Here is a 19,742-nt window from a genome sequence, read left to right as displayed (position 1 = left end):
ATGGTTCATTGAGCACATGATAGCAATGCTGAAATATTTGGGGAGGAAGAAAACATCCTCAGGAGAAATAAGATATCTGCTATTTAGGAATTACTGAAAAGAAATAATTCTTATACTAAATGTATCCATTACCAGCCAATGGAATATGTTTGTGAGTGACAGCTTTCTCAAGTAGAAATTATCACTCATCATTAAGCTTCATGCAATTAACCAAACAGGTAAGAGGGAAAATGCCACTGCTGAACCCTTTAGGCTTCCCATTTCTCATGTATTCGTCTTGAAAACTCAATATATTCCTCACTGAGAGTAACATATGGAATGACTAAATCTTAAGTATTAATTCAAAGCCATTTTTTTCTCTCCACTGTCCCAGGATGCAAAAGACAGCTGAGAACAAAGTCAGAATAGCCTTTCTCCCCTAGGCTCAGATAACAGACTTGTAGCCAAATGGAATTTTACCAAACTTTCTAAAATGAGTAACATTGTATGAGCACTGTTCCCTTGGGAACTGTGTAAAAATGAGATGTCTATCTCAAAGGGTTCTCCAAGAAAAATCCTTAAAGAAATGGACATTTGTCTTGACCTAGAGACAACTGCAGAAAATTACAAACACCCAAGAATAGCTTAACATAAAAAACTTGAATTTTTACCAAATATGATAATAAAAAAGATATTAAAATGTATTGAATGTCAATTATTCATTCTTTCAACAACATTTATTGATTGTATATAAGGTGCCAAGAACTATGCCAGATGTTTTCACATGAACTTCATAATTTGGTCAGGAACTCTGTAGAGTACAGATTACTTTATAGATAAGTGGCTTATCTGAAGTCACACAACTAATAGGGCTTTTTATTCAAAAGGTATTCATTAAGGCTCTACTACATGCCAGCACTTTTTGATGCACTGGGGTGTATCATTAACATTTAGAAGGCCAAGGATGAGAGTATAAATTGAAGCCCCTATACCATATGTCTAAGTATTTAAAATTATAAACAGTGATGTGTTGGATCCAGCTTTTTGCAGTTCAGAAGAGCCAACTGTATTTATCTCTTCCCAAATTCACATTCAGTAATGCTGCATCTGTACCTTGAAATTAGCCATGGCAGGAACATTTATACACCACAACAAACGGCAAATGCTACAAATTGGGTGGTGATGGGTGTTGCTTTCAGGGAGTGTCTTGTTGAACACTTACCAGCATACCACTGCTTATAACAATCTAACTATTAAATAAAATATGTTCTATCCTCCAACTTCGAAAAATATAAAAAAAATTTAGGATTCCCAGATGCCATATTATACTACATGCTAACTAACTAGAATTTAAATAAAAACTTGAAGCAACGACAACAAAAAAATAGAATTCCCAGATGCCTTGTTCCATACCAGAATTTGGGGAGGGAGGGCTAGTCCCTAGGCTGTAGTTCCCAGCCTGCAGGCTGAGAGCCACAGACCCCTCCACTTTTCATCCTATCCCAGTTTCATCCTGCACAGGGAGGGAGACTGTGTGGATACTCCAAAATACACATCCATGCTTCATCTATCCATACACCCTACACACATAACACTGCTGCCCCTGGATCATCCCATGGGCCTCAGTGTGTATATACTAGGGCTGTAGTACAACCTCAGTGGCCTGGAGAAAGAGAAGAGATCACTCACAGACCCTAGAAGCAGGCATAAGTCTTTGCAGTTCTGAAATTTAAGGGTCTGGGCTTGCAGAGCACTATCTAGGATGGAGGGATAGTGTAGGTTCTAGGTGGGTTCCTTGGTCTCACAGATGGATCACACATGGTACAGATGAAGGAGCATCAGAGTAGAGCCCCCTAAAACACAGGGCACTATTGCCTGTTCTAAGAATGGTACAAAATACAGAAGTCCCAAAGCCCTCATGGAATTCATGTTCCACTAAGAGGAAATATAACAGTTTAATTGTTTAAAACAAATTATTTCCAAGGTCAAATTGGCTATATTACCACCCTTTTTTTCAGCGCAAGTGAAAAAAAATATTAATATTTACCATTTATTGACATCTTATTATTTATCAGAAATTATTAAATTCTTGGAAACCGAATAACTAAAAACTCAGAGCTTAGCTATTGATTTTATTTCCTAAAAATTTATTTATGTATTTATTTTTAACTTAGATTTTTTTAAATTTTTTAAAATTTAAATTCAATTAATTAACATAATTGTTGGATCCTATTGGCTAGTATTTTGGTGAAAATTTGTTTCCATGTTCATGAGGGATATTGGTCTATAATTCTCCTTTTGGGTGGGGTCTTTGTCTGGTTTTGGGATCAAGGTTATGCTGTCCTCATAGAGTTTGGAAGTTTTCCTTCCATTTCTATTTTTTGAAACAGTTTCAGAAGAATAGGTATTAATTCTTCTTAAATGTTTGGTAGAATCTCCTGGGAATCCATCTGGCCCTGGGCTCTTGTTTGTTGGGAGATTTTTGATTACTGCTGGTTATGGGTCTGTTCAGGTTTTCTATTTCTTCCTGGTTCAGTGTGGTAGTTTATATGTCTCTATGAATGCATCCATTTCTTCCAGATTGCCTAATTCATTGGCATATAGTTGTTCATAATATGTTCTAATAATTGTTTGTATTTCTTTGGTGTTGGTTGTGACCTCTCCTCTTTCATTCACGATTTTATTTATTTGGGTCCTTTCTCTTTTCTTTTTGTTAAGTCTGGCCAGGGGTTTATCAATCTTAATTCTTTCAACAAACCAGCTCTTAGTTTTGTTGATCTGTTCTACTGTTCTTTTGGTTTCTATTTCATTGATTTCTGCTCTAATCTTTATTATTTCTCTTCTCCTGCTGGGTTTAGGCTTTATTTGATGTTCTTTCTCCAGCTCCTTTAAGTGTAAGATTAGGTTGTGTATTTGAGACCTTTCTTGTTTCTTGAGAAAGGCTTGTACTGCTATATACTTTCCTCTTATGACTGCCTTTGCTGCATCCCCAAAATTTTGAACAGTTGTGTTTTCATTTTCATTGGTTTCCATGAATTTTTTAAATTCTTCTTTAATTTCCTGATTGACCCATTCATTCTTTAGTAGGATGCACTTTTGCCTCCACGTATTTGAGTCTTTCCAAATTTCTTCTTGTAGTTGAGTTCCAGTTTCAAAGCACTGTGGTCTGAAAATATGCAAGGAATGATCCCAATCTTTTGGTACCAGTTGAGATCTGATTTGTGACCCAGTATGTCATCTATTCTGGAGAACATTCCATGTGCACTTGAGAAGAATGTGTATTCTGTTGCTTTAGGATAGAATGTTCTGAATATACCTGTGAAGTCCATCTGGTCCAGTGTGTCTGTCACTCAAAGCCGTTATTTCCTTGTTGATCTTATGCTTAGATGATCTGTCCAGTGCAGTGAGGGGGGTGTTAAAGTACCCTATTATTATTGTATTATTATCTATGTGTTTCTTTAATTTTATTATTATTTGGCTTATATAATTGGTTGCTCCCATGTTAGGGGCATAAATATTTACAATTGTTAGATTTTCTTGTTGGATAGACCCTTTAATTATGATAGAGTGTCCTTCCTCATCTCTTATTACAATCTTGGTTTAAAATCTAATTTGTCTGATATACAGATTGCCATCCCAGCTTTCTTTTGATGTCTATTAGTATGATAAATGGTTTCTCACCCCCTCACTTTAAATCTGGATGTGTCTTTGGGTCTAAAATTAGTCTCTTGTGACAGGATATTGATGGGTCTTGCTTTTTTATCCAACTTGATACCCTGTGTCTTTTGATTGGGGCATTTAGCCCATTTACATTCAGAGTAACTATTGAAAAATATGAATTTAGTGCTATTGTATTACCTGTAAAGTGACTATTTCTGTATATTGTCTCTGTTCCTTTCTGGTCTATGTTACTTTTGGGCTCTCTCTTTGCTTAGAGGATCCCTTTTAATATTTCTTGTAGGGCTGGCTTGGTGATCACAAATTCTTTTAGTTTCTGTTTGTCCTGGAAGCTTTTTATCACTCCATTTTGAATGACATTCTAGCTGGACAAAGTATTCTTGGCTGCATATTTTTCTCATTTAGCACCCTGAATATATCATGCCAGTCCTTTCTGGACTGCCAGGTCTCTGTGGATAGGTCTGCTGCCAGTCTAATATTTCTACCCTTGTAGGTTACAGACCTCTTGTCCAAAGGTGCTTTCAGGATTTCTTTTTGTCTCTGAGATTTGAAATTATATGTAGGGGTGTTGACCTATTTTTATTGATTTTGAGGGGGGTTCTCTGTGCCTCCTGGACTTTGATGCCTGTTTCCTTCCCCAGATTAGGGAAGTTCTACAGTATTACTTGTTCCAATATACCTTCTGTCCCCCTCTCTCTTTCCTCTTCTTCTGGGATCCCAATTATTCTAATATTTTTTCACTTTATGGTATCACTGATCTCTCAAATTCTCCCCTCATGATCCAGTAGTTGTTTATCTCTCTTTTCCTCAGCTTCTTTATTCTCCATCATTTGGTCTTCAAAACACTAATCCTGTCTTCTGCCTCATTTATCCTAGAAGTTAGAGCCTCTATTTTTTATTGCATCTCATTAATAGCCTTTTTGATTTCAACTTCGTTAGATTTTAGTTCTTTTATTACTCTGGAAAGGGATTCTCTAGTGTCTTCTAAGCTTTTTTTCAAGCCCAGCTAGTATCTTTATAATCGTTATTTTGAACTCTAGTTCCAATATCTTACTAACGTCCATATTGATTAGGTCCCTGGCAGTCAGTACTACCTCTTATCCTCTTTTTTGAGGTAAGTTTTTCCATCTTGGCATTCTGTCGAGAAAAGAATAGTTGAATGAGAAAACAAAAACAAAATACTAAAATGGCAACAATGACCCCAGAGAAATATGGACTAAACAAATCAGAAGGGACCCAAAGCCAAAAAAAAAAAAAAAAGAAGAAAGAGAATATAATCAGACAGGTGAACAGAATAGAGCAACACACTGGATTCTGTGCATATTCTGGTCTGTTTTTTAGAAGACTAGATCCCAAAATTATAATATATATATATATATATATATACAAAAATAAAATGAATACAATGAAAGGATAGACTGCAAATGTAAAAATGAAAATTAAAAGACAAGAAAAAACAAAAGATAAAATAACAACAACAACAAAAAGGAAGGGATATAAACAGACAGGTCAATAGAACAGATCAATACACTATCTCTTGAGTGTATTTTGGTCAGTTTCTTAGAAGAAACTACATCTCAAAATTGTAAAGAAAGAAAAACTTATATATACAAAAATAAAATTAAATACATTGAGAGGATAGAATATAACTGTAAAGATGAAAATTAAAAAAGACTAACAGAATAAAAAAACAAAAAAGAGAATATGATCAGACAGGTGAATAGAACAGAGCCATACACTAGATTTTGCATCCCAAAATTGTAAAGAAAGAAAAACTTATATATATACAAAAACAAAAATAAATACAATGAAGGGATAGAATGTATATGAACATTTAAAAAGATTTTTAAAAAGAGTTGATAAAAAGTTGGTTGAAAAAATTAAAAAAAAAATTAAAGTTGAAGGACTAAAGAATCATGGGGGGAAAGCCATGAATTTCAAGTGCTGTATTCCCCTAGTGCTGGAGTTTTGCAATTCTCATTGATCGGTAAACTTGGTCTTGGCTGGATGTTCTTGCTGATCTTCTTAGGGAGGGGCCTGTTGCACTGATTCCCGAATGTATTTGCCCCAGGTGGAATTGCACCGCCCTTGCCAGGGGCCAGGCTAAGTAATCCCCTCCAGTTTGCTCTACGTGGCTTTTGTTCCCTGAAGGCTTTCTGTACAGCTTTAGAGGATGAGAATGAAGATGGTGGCCTCCCAATCTCTGGCCCAGGAGGAGCCAAAAGCTCATGGCCCCACTCTTCAATCACTCCTGTCAACCACTCCTGTCTCCCTGGTCTCTGTCCACACTCCATGTTCACCCAGCCTGTGACCGAGCATTTCTATATCTGGCACACGATCTTGTTTCGAGTCTCCAAACCCTGCAAACTCCTGTGGTGTGCTCCCGCACCACTCCTCCCTAGGGAGGAAGGGGGGTCTCACTGGTTCTGCCTTGTGTTGGGCCCCCGCTCAAAGAGTAGTCACCCAACTGTGCCGTGGATCACAGTTTATGGCAACCCCGAGCTGAGAGCCCACTCCTGGGCTCACTCTTTGCAGCTGGCTCCCCACTCTGATGCCTGGGAGCTCTGCTGTACTTAGGCACCCCCAGGCTTCTTGTGACCCTGAGGATCCTGAGACCACACTGTCCCACCTATGATTCCATCCCCACATCACCACCTGAGCACCTTTCAGGCAGGGGCATCTCTCACTGGAACAGACTTCTAAAAGTTTCGATTTTGTGCTCTGCTGCTCTATCACTTTCTGGTAACTGGCTTACAGAAGCTCCCTCCCCCTGTGGTTTAATCTCCCATGAATCGCCCTGGATTCACTTCTCCGCACGTCCTACCTTGCAGAAAGTGGTCACTTTTCTATTTGTAGAGTTGCAGCTATTCTTCGATCTCCAGTTGAGTTTTCAGGTGTTCAGAATGGTTTGATAGCTATCTAGCTGAATTCCTGGGACCAGACGAAACTAAGGTCTCCTACTCCTCCGCCATCTTCTAGCTACTGATTTTAGGTAGCAAAATGATTACTAATATTTATTTAGCATCACAGTATTTGTTATGGGACAGACTCAGGACAGCTTCTCACTCAATGCAAATGTTCCTTGTAAACTACCTGGCTGAATCCTTTTGCAAATTCCAGACTGGGCTTGCTCCTTACTCATGGTACCTGTCACCATGGGTGATAAAAACACTTTCTCGTTATTTACTTGAGGATTAGGACCATGTGGGCACCAAGAACTGGTTGTTCATTGTTTACCAGCACAGCGCCGGGTTTCACATTTGTATAGTAAATATTTCAGTATAGGCCAAAAAAAAAAAAATATATATATATATATATATATATATATATATGAACAATAATTATATTTGGGAAAAGGAACCCAAAAGAGGGAGAAGAAAGGGGTGCCTGAGTGGCTCAGTTGTTAAGCGTCTGCCTTCAGCTCAGGTCATGATCCCAGTACCCTGGGATCAAGCCCTGCGTCAGGCTCCCTACTCAGCAGGAAGCCTGCTTCTCCCTTCCCACTGCCCCTGCTTGTGTTCCTGCTCTCACTATCTCTCTTTCTGTCAAATAAATAATAAATAAAATCTTTAAAAAAAAAGAAAGAGAAGAAAGACTTACTTTTCATTTAATCTTTCTATATTTTTCTTAATAATGTGAGGACAATGGGATTATGGGCCATTTTGGTTTCCTTTTTATAAAATTATATAGAGAGTCTTTTTAAAAAATATTTTATTTATTTATTGGTGAGAGAGAGAGTGCAGAGCAAGAGAGAGAAAGGACAGGAGCAGGGGGCCTGGGGGTAGGGGCAAAGGGAAAGGGAGAAACAGAAGCAGGTTCTCCACTGAGAAGGGACCCTGGGATCATGACCTGAGCTGAAGGCAGACGCTTAACTGACTGAGCCACCCAGGTGCCCCCAGTCTTTTTTGAACTTCTTAAACCTTTTGAAAATGACTAAAATTTAAACAAAAAGAATGCTGCTATATATCAACTGTTTATATGGTAAATATTCTTTGTAAATCCTACTGTTTTTCCTTCTTCAAAATAGGAAATTGTGTAAGCAGCAGAATTTTCCCATAAGTCCTAGATTTCACTGAGGCTAACTAGTCCTGCCATCTATAGTAGCTTCTTAAACCCAGGAAGTCCCTGAGCATCACCATACGTTAGATATAATACGATGTACATGTGCCGCTGCTGAAGTCACCAGGCTTCCTCCTCCAGAGACACCACCAACCTTCCAATCTCTGAGTGGGGTCTTGCTCAATCTCATCCACTCTTTCTGTTAGGACAATACTGAAGAAGGCTTTCAAGAAATCCAGAGCCGCTCTTGTTGGTGCTCGCTCATCATATATTTCTGTGTTTCTCCTGCGTAACACACTGACTGTACTTAAGTTCAATTCGCTGCACTTAACATGGACTTAATTTTAAGAATAAACTTTTCTTAAATCTGAAAAAAAGAAAGAAAGAAAGAAAGAAACAGATGGGCAAAGTGTCAACATTTCTGGCTCTGGACCCAATACTACTTCTTGCACATTTGGTTACCTTCTGTAGTTCATGAACCTCTGCGGTCTCATTTTCTCCATCTAAAATCCAGAATAGTGCTGTGGTTTGCTACTTCCTGGATAGTACCCTAAACAGCCATATGTGAGAGCAAGCTGAAGACTATGAAAGATTGACACAGATAGGAGAGAGCCCTCAGAGAAATGCTCATGTATTTATTTTTTTTAATCTTAAAGAGGCTTCTCACAGTCAAGGGTATGATTTGTTTGTTTGTTGTTATTTTTCAGTCTGGGAATTCATTCTTTAAATGCAGAATTTAAATCTAGAATTACTGACAGGTCTGTTTGTTTTGTTTTGTTTTACTCTTCTGTTAGAAGTCACGTACGTGCAACACTTTTTTTCAACAACTTTCTTAAAGCTGGAGCCGAATTTACCTAATTTACTCCAGTGATGGTTACAAAAGCACAAAGTGTGAAATAAAAATTAATTGAATATATTTCTATGATGTCATCTAAATGTTTAGAATATAATTAACTGATTGTTTCTGGCACACCTATAGCCTCAGTTACCGTGGGCTTTAAAATGCTGGCAACGTGTATGAGGGCACCTCACATGCACATACCCTCCTCCTGTCCTTGGGAAACAAAACCTGCTGTTATTTTCACTGGACACTGGGTGTCAGTAATTTGACCTGGGGACTTGGGGAAAGGAAGAAGGGAGATGGGGGAGGGGACCACAAATGAAGAGACACCATTTAGATTTTACTGTGAAAGGAGATGACAGGGCATCATGGAGGGAGGGGACGCTGCAGTTTGGGGAGTGGGAGTTGTCCTGGGCAAGAACCCACAGCAGAGGCCATGGGAGAGTTGGGCTGCATTTTCTTTCTCCAGGGTTAGCTCTTTTCTTGCTGCCTGTCTGTCTCACAGCTGTGAGAATCCTTCAGGCAAGAAGCAACAAGTTGCAGGCTGAGGCTGCTTCAGTGTCTTTTGGGAAGGGTGGTTTTGGGGAAGGAGGGCAGAGGGCTCATGCAGCTCTCTCCTGGACCTCAGTTCCCACATGCAGACTTTCTTTTAGTGGAAGCCCCCACCCTGTTAGGAACTAGGACTTGAGACTTGTCCACCAGCCCTCCCCCTGCACTGGGCACTCTCCATCTGAATGCCTGGCAGCCAGGCTTTGGGTCCCTGGCCTCCCGCCCACTCCGGCCTTTCCCTTTTGTTGTCCTCAGGCCTGTGTAATTGTGAGTCAAGTCACTGGGCAACCAGGTGCCTTCAGAAAAGCCCCATGTTCTCTGGCAGCTACTGTTCATTTCAGCCAAAGCTGCCAAGAAAGGAGGGCAATCAGGCTGAAAGAGACCCATCCCAACCTTCCTCCCAGCCCCAGAAAGAGTCAAGCTCCCTTCAGAAAGGCTCAATTGGAATATTCTATGGGCAAGCAAATACCACCTCACCTCTGCTGAGGTGGGAGCTGGTGGCTCCTCCCTGTGAACTGCGCATCTCAATGTCTTTTCTCCAAGTGAGTTTGACAGTAAAAGGACTGTCACTGTGAACAGGTGAGACAGAAGTCTCCTTCACTGGCTTCCGTTGCTGCTGCTGACTCAGGGTCAGAAGAACAGACAGGTGAGAACTGCTCTTCCTTCTACCAGGAAAGACTGAACTAAGGCAATGCTTTGCACTGAGCCCTGGGGTTTTGTGGCTTCAGGCACTAATATGATATCAAGTCTTTTCTCTTTCTGTTTCTCCTCCATGCCATAAAAACTCTTTCCTTTTCCTTTCCCTTCCTTCTGTCCTTCCATTCTTCCCTGTCTCTCTCTCCCTCCCCACCACCTCTCTCTCTCTTTCTCTTTCTACCTCCAAGTTCCCTTCAGGAGTTGCTACACCTTCAGATTGGGACATCCTTCCTCATTGGCAAACCTCAGCTGTGTTTGGGGGCAGGGCTTCTGTGGAGCTGCCAGGAGCAGAAAGAAAGGCTCCCAAGTAATAGTGCTACATCACATGTCAGATGTAGGAAACTGCGGGCAGATCAACTGGGATGTGCCAGTTACCAGAAGGCTCCCGCCCCAAAGGACGTTGAGGATCAAAGCTGACTGTTTTCTTTCCTTGGTAAATTTTGCATGGTTTGGCGCCTAAAGCACATCTGAGAACAGGTAGGACTGAGCTCAACTTTGCCTTATTTGAAGAGCTTCAGGTCTGTGGATGGGGGGTGGGGGGGGCGGACATCTAATTGGAAATCCAGGCACATATGTCTCACAGCCATGTGGGCTGCGAAGGGGATGGTCCATCAGGCATTTGGAATGGCTTGATTTTGGAATGCAGTGGATCTGATTGCTTCTTGGCAGCTTTCCTTTCCCAATTATGTTTGGCTTAGTCTAGTAGTCAAGTTACTTTACAGTCCCTACGCTGATCCAGAAAACCTACAGAGGGGACAGAGAGAATACTGTCTCAAAAGCAGACTGGGTGGTGGAAAAGGGAGGGTTCTGGCTAGATTTGGAAACAGTCACTGAATAATCCACAGCCAGCCCAAAGACAGGGACTGCATATTATACCTTGGCCCTTTGTTAAGTCCAAAAACTAATGGAACATGCTTCTCTAGAATACTGGTCAATTAAGACTGACCTTTGTGTGTGCTTTCAGTTGTTCCCCAAATGTAGCTCAAGAAGAGACATGACAGATATTTTGAATTGATTTTATTATAAAACATAGGATTTCTCATAACAAATATATGTCCTGGTTCAATGATTCAGAAATCTTAAAATATAGACCCAGTATGCTGCATTACATGTATGGTATAATGTATTATGTATATAATATATATATAATATGTAAAGTATAATTACATTATACTTTGATATAGGAGTTTCAATCTGAATGTGGTAATTCTACCAGAGTGAAGCTTTTTATAAAAATTTTTCTTGTTTAGGGGCGCCTGGGTGGCTCAGTTGGTTAAGCGACTGCCTTCGGCTCAGGTCATGATCCTGGAGTCCCAGGATCGAGTCCCGCATCGGGCTCCCTGTTCGGCAGGGAGTCTGCTTCTCCTCTGCCCCTCCCCCCTCTCATGTGCTCTCTCTCATTCTCTCTCTCTCAAATAAATAAATAAAATCTTAAAAAAAAAAATTTTTTTCTTGTTTATAATTTAGGAAGGAAGTGTTTACACAAAATTTGATACTTTAAACAAGGTAGCAGGCAGAATGGTAAACCTACTCAAGAGAATGGAGACTGTTTTTTCTAATGGCTTTATAGAATTCATTATCCACAGGAGTATATTCATGAATTATTAAGTAGCTCAGCCACTTACTAAATCAAGATAAAAAAAATTAAAAACCACAGACTCTAAGTTGAAGGCCCTTAAGTAGCAGGTGTAATGAGTGGAGTGTGCATGTATTCAAATGATACTAACGTTCGGACACTCAAATACAGTCTGGTCAACCTTTACCTTACCAAATGGAAATGAGTTGAGTTTTATGATTTAAAGGTTGATATATAAAAGAATAGTAATACTTCCTAAGCCTTTATGGTGTAATGTCTGGAAAACTTCCTGTCCTCTTCTTCCAGTGATGAAATGTCGGATGGTGAGGTCAACTAATGACCAACAAACTTGAGATTTGGCTACTATTTTAATAGTACATTTTTGGTAAATTAAAATTATTGCCTGGGAAATTATTCAGCCACAGGTTCTCCATGATGTAGTTTGGTGTAGTGGTGGGGTTCCTATTTCCTCTGCTTTCAAGTCAGTTACTTCACCTGTCCAAACTCAAGGTCACCTGTAAAATAGAAGTGATAGCACTGAACCCAGTGTTTCTGGAGAATTCAATAATTAATATAATCAAAAGCATTAGCAGAGGGCCAGAACATAGTAAGTGCTAAATAAATGATTTTATACATACACCACACACACACATTCCCATACAATTTGCATGTTTCTTGCATTGTGATCATTTTCTGATCCTACCACCTAGAAGCAGGAGGACAGACACACTAGCGAATCCTGATATCTGATCATAGCAGGTCTGATGACTTAACCTAAGGAAGAGAAGATGGAAATTAACAGATACTGACATTTGATAACATGAGTCCACTCTGTTCTTTCCTTCTCTTACAAAAAAAAAAAAAAAAAAACAGTCAAAAATTATAGCCTTTTGTTTTAGGGGTCAGTAATCTAGTAGATGAATCAGCCTTCTCTGATGTATATTATTAATTTCCATCGATTTAAATTTTATGTATAGTAACTGTGGAGCTTCTACATCAACTTCCTGAGAATACTATCCAAAACCCATTGTACAAATTAGTATAATTAATTAGTGTTTGAGGAAATTTTGCACTCTCTTTTATTAGAACTAGGAAATGTTTACTTTTTATGTGCACAGTGCACTGGCAAACCTAGGTTTGGAGTACCTCTCCCACCAGCCAGCATTGCGGGCTTGGACAAATCACACCCAGCATCTCTGAGCTTCCATTATCCTTGCATATCAGATGAGGGCACTGAGCCCAGTGATATCATGAGTTGTTTCTTTCAGGCTCTGAGAGTTCTAGTTCTAAATTCTTTTATTTCCAAGATCAATGCATGAAATAACTTTCAGAGCTACTTTCTTGAGTTTCTAAACAGTGCTAGAGAAAACCAGCTGAAAGAACCTGAATTTATAAAATTTTTAAAAAGACAAAACCACACCCATTGCTGAAGTAGAATAATCTCTAAAACAGACCATTTAGTTGTGCCAAACAAGAGTCCCAAATAAACTTCCATAACTCTGAAGGGGAAAAATATGGTGAGTCAGTTAGGGAGGAATATACACACACCACCCCCCTAAGTGATGGGATTAAATTAAAAGAAATCTGTCCTATCAGATTGAAATCCCCTTAATCCAAGATTTGTTTTCCAGGATAAGCAAATCTACTCCCTCCCACCCAAACCAATCTGATATTTCATAAACCAAATTATAATTGTAAGAAGTCAAATAATAATTAAGTCCTAAAATAAATAAACATTTTTGTTTTATAGGTGCCCTTTAATTTAGCAAAGAGGACCTACTGGTAAAATATATTCATATATCTATGAATATATATTTATTTATTTATTATATATTATATATAAAAGATATATAATACATAGAGATATATATTTATTATATATAATATATAGAGAAGCTATATAGAGAGAGCTAGGAATACTACTTTTTTCTTTTTCTCTTTTTTTCTCTTCTTCAAAGAAACAGTTTATCTAATAGCTACAAGTCTATGATGCTTCAACAGGGCTCAATTTTAACAGGTCACATGGGCTAAATGGAAAAACGGATTTCAACAAATCACACTTATGTACAAGCCTACAAACTTGCAGAAAGAATTTGCCTTGAAATGCTGATGATCCTTGATCTTCCTTTCTTTTTGAATGTTCCTCACATTTGCCCCAATAGAGCTTTAAGTAAAACAAGATGAGTTAAAGAGGGAAACCATATTCCCATTTCTCTCTGTTTTTGTTTGGATTACCAATCACATTTTGTCATAAACTGAGAAAGGGATTGTGAAGAATAGAAATGACCTGACAAGCTCCTTCATAGATACCCAAACAATTTAACTTCAGCCAAGTCTTTCCAGTTCTTCCACATTCTCCCGGTGCCTCGGGCAGCTCCCATCAGCCTCTGGTCCCGAAAGCACCTCCTCTCTTGAAATACCCTCCCCAGGATCTCCATTCGGCCAAGCAGGCTGCAGGCTTGGGGGGAGGGGGGGGGAAGAGTCAGGTTCCCCTATATCTGGAAGTGTGGTTTTTCCTTTCCAGTTTAAACATGTTAGATAGAAAAAAGAAAGAAAAAAAGAAAAGAGAGAGAAATGGAAAGCTTCGGATGGCAGGTTGGAATGTAATTGTTGTTGGCTGGTACAGATGTCTATAAGGGGTGATCACTTTAACAGTAAGTGGGATATGGGCACAGTGCCATCTTTAAGTAGAGGGACAATGTGTATTATAGTGGAAAAAATGTGTTCACTTAGAATCAATGTATCAAGTTTCAAGTTTTATAAAAATCCTTTCAACCAAAACCTTTTCAAACCCATTAATGAACCCATTATAGAAAATGAGTGGAGGGACGCCTGGGTGGCTCAGTCGGTTAAGAGTCTGCCTTGGACTCGGGTCAGAATCCCAGAGTTCTGGGATCAAGCCCCACACTGGGCTCCCTGATCAGCGGAGAGCCTGCTTCTACCTCTTCCTCTGTCTGCTGCTCTGCCTACTTGTGCTCTTTCTCTATGTCAAATAAATAAATAAAACCTTTAAAAAAAATGAGTGGAGTCTGAAATATACACCGACACTCATGGAATTTTGATGATAAAAATAAATGAAAAGAATTTATTTTTTTAATTGTCTTACTCCCTTGGAGACCTTAAGATGGATTCTGCTACCATCTGTATGCTGATATTCCCTAGCCTCTTTCTTCTGCTGTTTATTCAGGTAATTGCAGTACATTTTTCATTGGGTTGTGATGAAGATTCCATGAGTTATTGTATGTCAAGCACTTAGTATATGATTGGCATGAAGAAGACATTTGGTAAATGTAAACTTTTACTGTTATTACTAATACTGTAATCTTACCAGCAATATAATTAAAACCAATATTCTTATTGTACAACCAAACTAGTTATTCTTTCTTAAGATCCTATAAACAGTTACCACTATTCTTCCAAACTCTCAAGGTAAAAAAAAAAATTAAAAATTAAAAAACTTCTTTCCTCATTAAGGTACTAATTTCTCTTTTCCTTATATTAGAAATGTTACATCTGTGCTATATTGTATAATTTGAAGTCTCACATTTTGAAGGACATTTAAAACTGGAAAGTAACCATGCATCCTGAAAGGTACAGAATCAAGAGATCACATATTATAAAGAATAGGCTGAAAAATGGAGTAGATTTAGAGAAGAGAGGGAATGAAGGAGACACATGATTTTAGTTCATTCTATCTGAAGGACTATTACAGTGGGATAAATACATCCTATACCATTTTGAAATCAGATCAGGGCCAATATGTCAAATGTATTTTAAATGGTAGCTATGTTGGGGCACCTGGGTGACTCAGTGGGTTAAGTGTCCTGACTCTTGATTTTGGCTCAGGTCGTGATCTCAGGGTTGTGGGATTGAGCCCCACATCTGGCTCTGCACTGGGGGTGGAGCCTGCTTGAGATTCTATCCCTTTCCTTCTCTCTCTGCCCTCCCCCCGACCGCCCCCCCAACACGTAGCTATATGTTCTCAATATAAAGAGGGTGAGCTTGAAAGCTACATATATTTATTTTGTGTGTGTTGATATTCTGAGGTATCTTTTGCCTTTGATTCTTGGCAAGTTATTTTAGCAAGTGAATAATCCATCAGTTTATAAATAGATCAGGTTAAGTACCAAAACGAATAAATAACAAGAAAAACATATTAGGATACATGCATGTATTTTTTTTTTCCTGCTTCTATTTTTCCTGTGGACTCCCCATTATCCATGTTGATATTTATTTGCTATGAAACCAGAACTTTTTCTATCTCTCATCTGCTTGCCACCCACTGAAAAAACATAGCTTTGTACTAAGAAGACTTGTTATAGCTTCATGTCTGGTAAACATATCCACATCTCCATATGGCTAACTATAGGAACAAGGAATTCATATGCATTCAGAAGCATTGATCACATCCTGTCATCCTCTCTAAGCAGGTGTCCTGGAACTTCTCAGACAACTCTCAGTGCTATTTGTTCCCTGCCTTATTTTCTTGTTTACTTTCATAATTATCTCACTTTTTTCTTGAACTCTGGAGCTTCATGGTGAAATCTGAACTTTCTGATACAGCATTTCAGGCAAAAAGAAGATGCTTAGTATTATTTGAATAGGTTTAACTTTATATATAAGGAGAAATGAAGAGAACTATTTTCTGTATTTAAGTATGATTGTCTACCACTGTAATAAAAGCATGCCTTATATCACTCGGTCAAGGACAGCAAATTCTTGCCTATGGGCTGAGTATGGCCTTCAGCCTGCTTTCTCCAGCCTGTGAGGTAAGACTACTTTTTACATTCTTACAAAAATTTTTAAAAAATTAAAAAGAATATGTGCTAGGGACTCTAGATAGCCTGGAAAGCCAAAAATATATACCGTCTGCCCTTTTATAGGAAATATGTGTCAACCCTGACTTAGATAAAGAGTTACTACAGTTCTCCTTTTTGCCCTTGTGTACCATGTTATTTAAGGATCTGGTTAGATTATTCTATATTTACTGGAATCATCACTGTCCTCTGAAACCACACATAGAAAAAACCTGCCAGCTTCCCCTTCTCCCATCAGGAAAATTAAGCACTCTACCATTCCTCATTGAAACTTATGTTTGAACTTTCTGAGGGCCTCTTAGTCGAAATCTATGAGGTAAACACCCAAGTTTGAACTAATAATATTTCCGATGATTTTTCTAAATAGTAGTGCTGCCCTGTTTCTATATAAATTATTAAGAAAAAAAAAATGGATGAGAGTTCCTGAGTAGGCATCACCATGAAGCCCTGTGAACTGTGTTTCTCTTTTATCATTAGGTAACTTCAGTGTGGTTGAGCTAACTGGAGAAAGCAATCTTTTCTTGTCTTGGCCCGGCTTCATAACCTCACTAAATAATCCAAGTTAATGATTTGAGGAAGTATATGTAAAACAATCACCTAAAAGTTGTTTTATTTTAATGTAGTGTAAAGTATTTTTGAAAGTGATGTTAATGGTACATAAAGTCTTCCTGTCTGTAAGTTCAAGGAAGACAGGGAGCTGCTTTGTCCTGCTTGTCATTGAACCCTCCAGTGTCTACTGCAGTGCCTAATTCACAGAAGGAATTTGTTTAGCAGTCACTGTGTGTGTGTGTGTGTGTGTGGGCGCATATGTATGTGTGCACGTGCACACGTGTGCGTCCCTCCCCTTCATCCCAAGACAGTGAGGTCTTGTTTCTATCATCACATGTCACCTTCTGTTAATGAGCTAATCATTACATGGAACAGGTTAAGAAGTTCTACTTCTAAAAAAAAAAAAGAAGAAGTTCTACTTCTTCCACATAAATTCTACAGTTTCCAGCTAAGTTCTATTTCTTCAATCTAAATTTAGAGTCCTGGCAAACTATACATGAAAAAAGTGAGATTTAGAACATTGACACAATTTCAGAAGACCCCCCCCATGTAGTCATTAATGGAATCATAATCAACACTGAGGTGTTCAGTCTGTAATACCTTGTGCTTCTCTTTTCACTTGATTTCCTTTCTTATAAATACTTCATGCCCTCAAAATTTGGTGTGTTTCTTTTTTTTTTAAAGATTTTATTTATTTATTTGAGAGAGAGAATGAGAGACAGAGAGCATGAGAGGGAGGAGGGTCAGAGGGAGAAGCAGACTCCCCACCGAGCAGGGAGCCCGATGCGGGACTCGATTCCAGGACTCCAGGATCATGACCTGAGCCGAAGGCAGTCGCTTAACCAACTGAGCCACCCAGGCGCCCATGGTGTGTTTCTTAATAAAAAGAATTCATTATTCCTAAGTAAGGTGAAGGTTCATGAAAATACTCAGTGAAGGTTTAAATTAAATGAACCACAATATCGAGGCACACTCTTAATAGATAACTATTTTCTGTTTTAATAAACAGAAAATCCCAGAGAACAAATCAAGCAAGACAAGAATGGGAAGCTTGCAGAGCCTGGGAACTTTTATACGGCATTTAGAAAATGAATTGTATCAGTAAAAAAGTAAATGATAGAATAGAAATAGCACAATGTACTGGATTATAGTACCTCTTAAAATAAATAAATTGCATTAAAATTTCCCTCAGTAGAACAAGTTACTAATTTAGTGCCATAAAAACATTTTTTTCCCAAAAGGCACATGCAGCTGGATGTCAGTTAAAATAGCACAGCTATCGTTAGTGATACTTTCAATTTGTGGAGCATTTTTCTCCCTTAAAAAACTTTCAGAGCTTTTATGCCAACATAATTATAAAGTGCCCATGTCATTGGTTCTGAACTCGTTATCTAAAATTTCTGGAAAAAAACAAAGAATTCTTTTCATCCGGATCCTGATTCAGCATGTTTATCTTATTTACTTTTAGTCACCGTGTTTCTATTTACAGCATATGAAATACTCTCACCAGAACAAAGGTCCCAGTGCTGATAGGCAAACCTCAAACTCTGGCAGCCGAGCGAACGGCAGGAGCCAGAGTCCACTTGGATTGTTCACAGGCTTAGAAGTCAAGTTCAGACTTGATCTGCCTGAGATTCCTTTCAACCAGGATTTGTCATAGCAGGTAGCTGACAAGATTTCCCTGCGAGGACCGGCAACATGCACTGTGCCATCCAAAATGCAGTGGTGCTGGATGGGGCTCATTTGATGCAGATCTTCTGGCATGACGGCTCAGAGTCTCTCTACCCAGCTGTATGGCTGAGAGACAATTGCCCGTGCTCCGATTGCTACCTGGATTCTGCAAAAGCGCGGAAACTTCTCATCGAAGCTCTTGATGTGAACATCGGTATTAAAAGCTTGACGTTTGACAGAAAAAAGGTAACCCGCTCTCAATGATCTCTCCTTTCTCTCCCAAGTTCAATGAAGGGGCTGGTCTCCGATAACTTACACAATGAATTACTTTTCATTTGATCGTATGTATAGCTACATCTGGAAGCACATGTGCTTCGTGGCTTGGTGCAAAGTAAGCATGCTCAGTGAGTGGGAGCTTCTGTTATTGTTACTGCTATTTTTATTACTTCTATTTTGAAGAAAAATTGCAGTATTGCTCATTATTCCTTCAGTACGTGGACAGCCTTGAAGACACAGGTGATTTCTATAATAAAAAGAATGCTTCTGGGCCTCAGTTTACTCACCTGTAAAATAGGGATACTAATAGAACTTGTTCATAGAGATGACGTGAGGATTCAGTGAGATAATATGGGTAAAATGTTCAACATGGTGTCTGGCATGTGGTGAGCACTCAGAAACGTGTATTGATTAATGTATTTTTAGTCAAATGCAAGGCTTGTTCTAGGATTCCCAAAAACATAGCTCTCAAAACTACAAACTGGATGCGGCCACCAGCCTGCGTTTCTCTCTTCCAGATTCACTAGGATAGTTATCAGAAGAGCAAGTGTGACCAGCGAGGTCATGGCTCTCCCCCCTTCTTGTCTTCACCAGGACTCAAGGACTTTACTCCCAGGGTTCATGGCTTGAGAGCTGTGGTGACCTTAGAACTGTTATTCACTCTTACGTCCCTCACTTGAAAAACATGAATACCAGCAGTACCTTCTTTCTAGACTTGTATGAGGACTAGATGAGTTATGTCTGCTGTGCTCGTTACGCAGGATGCACTCCAAGTGCTGCTGTCATTGTTACTTATTATGATGACCATCTGTCTCATCATCATCATTCCTAGTTCTGATCCTCTTGGAAGGAATACTAAATCCAGTGATACCTGAATTTAAGTCATCACAGAAAGTTTGGAAACAACAGGTTTAGAGGACATAGAACAAGAAAAGAACTTCCGATCTAGCCAGCTTTTATTTCTTGTGTGATATTTAAGGGACCTCAGACCACAGATGTATCCCCTTGGCCTTCAGTTTTCTTGTTTTCCAAAAGTGTATTCTATGCCTGT

At 39.0% G+C, this 19,742-nt stretch overlaps 2 protein-coding genes across 2 annotated transcripts in view; one reads left to right on the top strand and one right to left on the bottom strand.

Annotated features, from left to right (window-relative positions):
- Window positions 1-10,844: 10,844 nt before the first annotated feature.
- CCDC34 (coiled-coil domain containing 34) overlaps window positions 10,845-19,742 on the bottom strand; it is a 265,852-nt gene continuing 256,954 nt past the window's right edge. The window contains exon 12 of the transcript XR_008507477.2: window positions 10,845-11,893. The gene's annotated coding sequence lies outside the window, so the exon portion shown is untranslated. The remainder of the gene's footprint in view (window positions 11,894-19,742) is intronic.
- BBOX1 (gamma-butyrobetaine hydroxylase 1) overlaps window positions 18,443-19,742 on the top strand; it is a 51,170-nt gene continuing 49,870 nt past the window's right edge. The window contains exon 1 of the mRNA XM_045893993.3: window positions 18,443-18,661. Within this exon, the coding sequence (XP_045749949.1) occupies window positions 18,443-18,661 (219 nt within the window). The remainder of the gene's footprint in view (window positions 18,662-19,742) is intronic.

Source organism: Mirounga angustirostris, unplaced genomic scaffold (genome assembly GCF_029215605.1).
Source record: "Mirounga angustirostris isolate CCGP_5_RB_7025 unplaced genomic scaffold, mMirAng1.0.hap1 SCAF_13, whole genome shotgun sequence".
In the NCBI taxonomy this organism is placed as follows: Eukaryota; Metazoa; Chordata; class Mammalia; order Carnivora; family Phocidae; genus Mirounga; species Mirounga angustirostris.
The sequence above is the reverse complement of the archived record's forward strand: the minus strand, read 5'-3'. Positions and strand labels throughout refer to the sequence as shown.